This window comes from Bos javanicus, chromosome 7 (assembly GCF_032452875.1).
Source record: "Bos javanicus breed banteng chromosome 7, ARS-OSU_banteng_1.0, whole genome shotgun sequence".
Lineage (NCBI taxonomy): Eukaryota > Metazoa > Chordata > Mammalia > Artiodactyla > Bovidae > Bos > Bos javanicus.
In genome coordinates this window covers 6,497,791-6,506,085 of record NC_083874.1, presented here as the reverse complement: position 1 = coordinate 6,506,085, position 8,295 = coordinate 6,497,791, and the positions used below count along the sequence as shown (strand labels likewise).

The 8,295-nt window shown below is 55.6% G+C and overlaps 1 protein-coding gene across 4 annotated transcripts in view; it reads right to left on the bottom strand.

The window, feature by feature from the left end:
* Positions 1 to 627: 627 nt before the first annotated feature.
* Positions 628 to 8,295, bottom strand: part of MED26 (mediator complex subunit 26) — a 40,238-nt gene continuing 32,570 nt past the window's right edge. For all 4 annotated transcript variants that reach the window (XM_061421722.1, XM_061421720.1, XM_061421721.1 and 1 more), the window contains 2 exons: positions 4,026 to 4,100; positions 628 to 3,351 (listed from right to left, as the gene is read on the bottom strand). In XM_061421722.1, coding sequence (XP_061277706.1) covers positions 1,699 to 3,351; positions 4,026 to 4,091 — 1,719 coding nt within the window. In that variant the 5' untranslated portion in view covers positions 4,092 to 4,100 and the 3' untranslated portion in view covers positions 628 to 1,698. The remainder of the gene's footprint in view (positions 3,352 to 4,025; positions 4,101 to 8,295) is intronic.

Here is an 8,295-nt window from a genome sequence, read left to right as displayed (position 1 = left end):
GTCAGAATTCCCCAAGGCTCTGCAACTGTGGCTCTGGGTTGATTGCATGTTTCTGGACCTCCTGATTTGCCTGGTGGGGCTGCTCCTCTAAAGGGGGAGTTGATTCTTCATCTGACATCAAGTAAATATGGTCAAGATGACTTATTATTCCAGACTGAAAAAAATAGAAAGCCAAAGCTTATGGTTTCAGAGATGAGGGAGAAGAATTAAAAGATCATCACTTTATAGTTAAGGAAGAACTGCAAATATTTCAGGGGTAAGACAAGGTCACTTGAGACCTGGGTTGTGGAGCCTGCTTGGGAGGGCAAAGCTGTTTCTAGGGAAAGTGAGGTCTGGAATGGAGACAGATGTGGTCTCTCCGACTCTGTCACCCAGAGTTAGCAGATGACTCTGGAGGTGGGAGAGGCATTGTGACCCTGAATGAATGAAAGGCAAGGTAGAGGTCAGTCTCCATGCAGAAGGCTAATAGGCTGGACTTGGTGACTGCCCTGCCCACCTCCCCACAGCCTGGCTAGCTATAGGGCCTGAACCTTGGATATGGGGTCCAGGTTGTCTTGGCTAATCCAGAATCCAGAGAGGATGAATGTGGCTATAAAGGACCAAATTAAAAAACAATTCTCAGACTGGTTTGTGCAAATGTTTTTTTTTTTTTATTATTTCCACATTTATATCACAAGGTGTCCACTTACTGGACCAAATAGCAAAGTTGCTCCCTTCTGCGTCCTGAGAACACAGAAGTCTAGGTACTGTACATTCACTAAGGCTCCTTGTTTTTGCAAATCGCGTTTATGACAAATAACCATAAGGCAAACGAATCTAAAGGAATGGTTATGAGTGTTTCCAGCATACAGACAGGTCTCTTCTCGCCCAACAGTACAGCTTACACACCAGTAGCACCCGCGGTTACTTTTGTGTTTTGAAGGGAAGGGAAGTCTAGAAAGGTGAACTTTTCTAGATATGTGTGGGAAGGGGAAACTGAAGAGGGAAGAACAAAAGGCAAGTTACTCGTCTGGTGGTCAGATGGAAGAGGGGGCAAAATAAACTTTAGAAAACAAATTTCTGCAGCATTTCTTTAAAAACTGGGCTGTAACTGAAACCAGATACAAATGTGTGGACGCCCAGGGAGCATGGGTCGAACTGGGTGGCCAGCCGGCCTGCCTGATGCCAGCAGCTCACTACAGCTGAGGCACCGTGATGGGAAAGCTGGCCAATGGGGTGCAAACCGAGGCCACAGTACTGCCCACTGCCTCAGACGCTTAGGGCCATGTTAAAAACAGAAAATGCAAAGATGAGATGCGTGCTTCTGTCACTGTGTTAAAGGTAACCTCTCCCACAGGTTTTCTGTGCCTGCCTGCAACTGAGGTCCCAGCTCACCAGGGCTGGGAAGCATCCGCACCTCTTCTGGGGTGGGAGACTAACGCTTTTTATAGCTGGTTTGCTATAGAGTTCTGAACTCACTTTGCTGGCCTTCCTTTCACGCGGTCCTTCCTTTGCAATTTTGTTAGTAAACTGGTAGCAGCATTTCACAAAAGGAGAATTTAGAGGGATGAGTGCAGAGAGACCTAGAGACTCTCGCCCCCTCCCTCCCGCCCCGGGCCGGACCCCCCGGATTCCCAACCACTGGAGGCGGCGGGCCCTGGCGCCCGTCCTCCCTGGCTGACTGCAAGGTGGGAATGCACTTAGAGCCCGAAGGGCCGGTCAGTCCAAGCAGACATAAGGCAGAATGTTCAACCGCCCGTCGTCGCCGTGCGGGTCGAGCGATATGCACTGCGTCCAGTCATACCAGTTACCCTGTGTGTCCTGACACCCGTTCACCCCTGGCCACTGGTGGGCCTGGATTTTGTCCAGATCGTCCCGGGTGACCTCGCGGCTCAGCCCAGGGAAGTCCGTGGGCGGGCCATGAGGCACCAGCACGTGCGGCTTCCGGGCCCCGCGCCGAGTGCTTTCCTCCTGCTTCAGGTACTCGGACATGAAGTGGTGAGCGCCCGGGGTCTGTGCGCCCGACGACGAGAGCAGGCTGCTCTGCCGGCTCAGGTAGGACTGGATGATCTCGTTGCGCGACAGTTCCTTCCAGTTCGTCTGTTCAAAAGGGCTCTGGAGGCTGGCCTTGGCCTCGGGCTTGTCCAGCTCTGTCCTGGGCTGCTCCGTGTGCACGGGGCTGTCGGCCCGCACTGGCTCTTTCTGGGTCAGAGGTTTGATCTGTCTTGTCATGGGGTCAAAGGTGAGCTTCCGCTCTTTTAACCGGACAGGCTTGACACCAGCCTCAGCCACCTGCCCGTCCAAGTTAACCGTGTAGTCACGAGGCCGGTACCTCTTCTTCTTTTTGCTGTCTGACCCACCGGAGGAGGCAGCATCGCTGTCCGCCTTGGAGGAGTCTGGGGAGAAGCCTGCCCGGGGCAGGAGGGGCTCGGCCGGCGGCAGCCCCGCCTTGCAGCCCAACCCTGCAAGCCGCTGGTGGCCCTCTGGCTGCTCCAGCCAGCGCACAGGGCTCTCTGCGCTGGGCAACAGCTCGAGTCGCCGCACAGGGGGCGTGGACGGCTGGGCCAACGGAAGCGGTGATGGCACCTGCGTGGCATCCAGCGACTGGGGCCGAGGTGATGGGCTGGGCAGGGAGCCCTTGTACGTGTACGGGCTCCGCTGCCGGGCAAAGGAGCCCTCGTGCCGTGAGTTCCGGGAACCAAGAGAGCAGCGAGGTGGCCCCTTGGGGTGGGGGGGCCCTGGAGTCTCGTCCACCTTGTCCAACTGCTGCAGCACCACAGCCTTCGTCTGCAAACAGGGCCCGGGGGGCTTGCCCAGGCCCGGGGAGCTGGTGTGCGGCCTCACGGCATTGACGGGGATCTTGCCACTGTGCTTGTCGTTCTCGCCGTGCTCCAGGCGGTTGCCCTCAGGGCCCACGTGCCCACTGCTGTCCAGGGGGCTGGGGAAGCTCTCGGGACTCCCGCTGATCCCATTGGTGGGGAGCGGGGATGAGTTGGGTACCAGGGAGTCATGGCTCGCCTTGGAGACCTTGGGAGGTGGCCCAGGGTGACCAAGGTCACGCTGGTCTCCCCGGCGCTTGCGGCTGCCCAACCTGTCCAGCCGCTGCCCGCACAGCCTTGGCATGTCATTGCGGTACTTCAGGTCGTGGACACTCTTAGGCGGGCCGGCCGCCCCTGCCTCTGGCCGGCAGTTATGGGCACCGCCGTTGGCCGAGCCGGGGGCACCCGCCAGCCCCCGCAGCGCAGCCTCATTCTGGTGCACGGGCTCGATGAGCTTCTGCCAGCTCCGCAGCAGCTTCTTGGCCCGCTTGGCGAGCTCCTCGTTCTTGGTCTTCTTGCGGACGTCGTTGATGAGCTTCCCAAGGCGGGTTTCCTACAGCCAGAGAGACACAATGACACGCTTTTAGGACAGGGACACCCCGTGAAAAGAGAGCTGGGCAGAAATGGAGCTTCCCATGGAGCTGGGGGAAGGGCTCCATATCTTTGTAATGACCCCACAGGCCCCCTAAACCACGGGTCTCCCAGACACAAAACCTATCAAGATTTTGGGTCCCTTGTGACATTTAAATTCTCAAACCCAAGTCCTCAGATCTTACAGTCCATGGGACAGACAGGGCATTCTCAGAAGCATCATCTCACAGGTTCCCAACTCCTGAAGGCTGCGGACCATTCACAGCCACCGCGAGGACACTTTGCCAGAGGAGATTTCTAGGTGAGAGTACACTGTGGCAAAGGCAACAGCACACGGGACCTCGAGCCAGCATCACTCACTGGAAGCCCTGCTGCGCACTGCAGTGTGCAGGGCCTCCTGCAGAGAAAGGGGCCTCAGCTCTGAACTAAAGCCTCGTATTTCCTGCAGTGCCTGTGTGCTGTGGACTGGCACAGTGCAGGCCAGGAGGGCATGCCCCCCTCACTCTTCCCTTTAAGGCCTTGCTGGGCCAGTGAGCAAAGTCTCTGAGGCTCTAAGAAGTCAGGAAAGCCCAGGGTTGGGGCAGCCCAGGCCCCGCCCTCACTGCCCGCCCTAGTGCTCAGACCTGGAACGCTCACCTCCAGTGCCTCTTTGGTAATGGGGTATTTCTCCAGGCTGGAGATGACTTCCTGCACCGCCACCATGTTCCGGATCTGTAAAACAAGAGCCACTGTCAGACCCTAGGCACTTCTCCCTTTCCCAAGAGCCAGTGGGGCCAGCATCACCAGAGACCCACCTCCTGTGGCCTCCTACCTGCTCCCAGGGGCCAACACGACACCTAGTGCGCACCCTCCCATCTGCCTCCTCCAGTGCACGGTGAATAGGTGACTGAGTCTGTCCACGGACACACCCATCTGCCCAAGTGGCTGCGCACAACTGAAATTCACATTTATGAAACAAGATTCACTCTTGATGTGGGAAATGCACTTAAGTCTGACATCTGACAGGAGGTTGACTTATTGAATAAAATTCGCCACGTTTAAAACAGCTGTGCATAATAATCTAATCAACTTAGTTGCATTAACAAGATCTTTATAGAGTTCATCTAAAGACATCACAAGGAGAGCAGAAGTCACAAAGTGGGAGGAGATCAATGCCACAGGCCCCCCCGGTATGTGTTTGAGCCCACAGAGAACAAGGGCGGGGAGACACGAATGGGGACTGGGCATGACAAAAGATCGTGCAGCAGTGCTCAACTCTCCTGGCCATCAGGCGAGGCAGACCGAACCCACAAGCGGCTGCAATGAATACACACCAGACTGCTGGAAATGGCATCTGACAACACCAGGTAGTTCTGGGGTGCGGCCAACTCTGGGGAGCACTGGGCTGTGTCTGGTCAAATCAAACACTTGTGTGTCTTGTGACCAAGCAATTCTATACCTCGGATGACACGTGCTATGAGCCAGGCCCTGTTCTACCAAGGTCTGTTTCCATACAGCACCACTCCACTGAATTATCACAACCTCAAGTGGAAGGTGTTAGCTATTATTACATCACATTTTATGAATGTGATGTAAAGGAGTGGGTCATGTGGCCGTATGTTGTAATGACATCACTGTAGTCCAAAAGCTGAACAGACTAAGAAATTCAAGAGCTCTAGAAATGAGCACACTGCAGCTTCAGTACATCAACAAGATGAACTTCAAACCACGGTGGATGAAAAGTCACAGGAGATACACACTGGGTTGATTCCAACTACACTAAGCATCACAGCATACTCAAAAATTAAAATGAACCCCAGATCTAAATGTGAAAGCAAAAACTCTAAGGCTTCTAGAATAAACAGGAGACTATCTCTGCAACCCTGGGGTAGACAAAGATTTTTTTGGAGCCCCAAAGCAATGATGTCTAAGAAAATATCCTGACAAACCAGGCAGTGAGGAGGCTGGTCCCACAGGAACAAGGCCACCTGCTCCCTGTCCCCAGCCCTAGGCTTCTGGCCCTGACAGGGTCCTGGGCTTGCCACATGGCCTCTCTCCACCCCAGTGACCTCACCCTGGTATATTTAGAGCCCTGGGTCCCTACACACTCCTGAACCAGCAGTGCCCACAGAGCGAGCCCAGTGGCACAGAGTGTCCTTGTCCTTGGGCAGACGCTGTCCTGCTGCCAGATAGGAGGGGGAGCCAGAACACCCGAGCAACCCTGGGGGTTGGAGCAAGCTGGCACTGTAGACCCTCGCACAGCCAGAGACCCTCCTGGAAGCTGCATAGGGTGGGGCTGGGGAAAGGCCTGTCACCCCACCGTCACAGCCGAGCAGCCCCTACACTCAGGCGGGTATCCAAAGAGGCTTTCGGCTTTGAGGAGGCGCTCAGGCTCTCCGCGCTGTGGAGAGCACTGTCTGCTGCCTTCCTCAAGTTCAGGGCCGCCCGAGGGCTCATCCCTCTGGTTCCCCTGCTTCAGCCATGCTAGCAAGGGCACTGAGCCTGTGTAGGGAGCATTATCTGGGCATCTGGAGGCAATCAAGCCCTAAGGACCAGGGAGCAGGCCAAGTTCTGCCCTCACCACAGCTAACAGGCAGGTGTCCTGGGCTCTATGCAGTGCGAGGTTGGGCTTCCAGCCTCAGATCCAGCAGACAGTAATAGCCTAGCAGCCTGCAGCCCTTGCCTCCACCCTCAACGAGAGGGCCCAATGCACAGCAGAGACGCCAAGGCTCAGATATAGCCAAGGGGAGGCTTCTAGCCAGGCTCCAGGCCTGTGAAAAAAACCCAGTACAGGACTGCTGGGGCAGGGAGGGAGGTAGGCGTCAGGTAGAAGGCAGGCCAGGGGTGCCTGTGGTGAGAGCAGTATCTAAGCTGGGCCTCCAAGGTGGACAGCAGAAGCCTCAACACATCCAGAGAAGGTGAGATGGTATCAAAGCCCTGGAGAGGGGAGAGAAGTCCAGAGCAAAGACCTTGGCGTGAGCCAGGATGCCAGCAGGAAGAGCAGACCTGGGGAAAGCAGGCTGACTACACAACGGCCTTCCATTAACCTTAGCCACGGTGGGAGCCAAACTGCTCCCGCTACCCTAACAGACCACCCTGTTTTTAGGTCCTGCCTGGCACCTGTCTGTCCAAAAATACATTCACCCACCATCACAGCAGAGACAGTATGCCACTGTTGCGCAGGAAGGAAGCCTCTGAGCCACTCCCAGACGCTGACCCCAAGGGGGACTTTGGGGCAGCTCTACAGGCCAGAGAGCCCAAGGGTCATTCACAGCCTCCTGCTCTCAGGAAGAGCCTGGCACATACATGGCCTTTGGATATCTCCCCTGGAATTCATTGCCATGGAATGAAACCAAAACAAAACTACTAAACAAAAAACCACCTCTCAAAACCACTTGCCAAACAGCTTTCCCAAAAGGAGCAGAATTCACATGCAAGGGACGTCTGAACACTTGCAGCCTCATCTTATCATTAGGACTCCTTCAACAGCTACAGATTCATCTTTATTTCCTTAATAATGAATGAAGCCAAGTGCTACCTACCCTTTCTACTAATGTCGACTTTTCCTGTAAGTTGTTCACTGTCCCAGCCCACATATTTTCATTATTTGATTGGCCTCTTTATTGCAAGTAAATATCCTTCCAGGTGATGATGTCTGCCCCTGTGCATGGGGATGCCTAAGTGTCCCCAGGGCAGGCGCCAAGGAGCAGTGTCAGGAGCAGGGAGGGCTCCTCTGGAGAGGCAGGCATCAGGCGAGGTGGGCCAGGCAGCAGCGGAGCACTCCGAGGAGCAGAGGCAGGGCCGGAAGTCCGTGGGAGTCAGCGGGCAGCCCTGGGCGAGGCCCAGGTGAGCACGGTCACTTGGTGACCAAGGGTGGAACTGCCTTCTCCTCTACTGCACCAAGGGCTTGCAGATTCTAGACTCATGATTCACGAGGGATAACTGGGTATCCATGGTCAGACAGGAAAGTGAACCAATATCCATCCCAGGCAGAAAGGAGGGGAAGCAGCCCCCTAAACTGGGTTCCTCCCAGCCGGGCTCAGGCAGGGAGAGAAAGAACCCTTCCCAAACACATCCCCATTTACACCTCAGGGACGCCCCAGGGCACATGCTGGCAAGCGAGGAGGGGACCCTCCTTACCAGCACCAGACCCCAGGGTTCTTATGCGGACCTCCCGTCGGGAGAGGACCAAGAGCACGGGGGAAGCAGCCAGGCCTCCCTCTGGAGAGCCCCACATCGAGTGCTAGGTCACGACCGCAGCCAGTCTAACCCACATTTGCTGCGTGACTCACAGTGAATGAGGAGGAGGAAGGGGCACTGGCTGCCCACAAGTGACAGGACCAGGGGAGGGCGGCGGCCCTCACAAGCAGCTGGGTCAGAGTTCAGACCATCTAGTGCAGGATGTCACTACCTCCTCGGCACATGTCTGAGAGCTGTTCTGCGGCTGGGTCACTGCTCTGCATCTGGATCCATGTGCGGAGGTGGGGCCAGCCCAAGGGGGCAGATCCACCACTGCTCAGCCTCCTGCTAGCAGTAATTCAGGGCAGAGGTAGGTAAACCTCAGGCCCTGAATAATTACCGCCCTGTGGGGGATTTCCAGCCCTGATGTGAAACAAGGAACTGAGACTTCTTTGGCGTCTATCCGCTCACTGCTCCCTTTTCTCCACGCATCAACGGTTCCCACTCCACTCGAAATCCCCAATCTCTTGGCAGTGCAGCTAGACGTGTGCAGCCCTGGTGGCAAAGGGGAAACCCTGTACTCCCCAAGTTCAAGAACTGGTGAGACCCAAAGGCACTAGAGTAAGCTAGTAAGGCATTTCAGCCTGACTCTCACAGGACCACTCCTTGTTGGGTTCCTGCAGGCACCGAAGTCTCTAGCTTCTCTTTCTTGAAACTCCACTTTACAGATAAGAAATCTGAGGGTCCA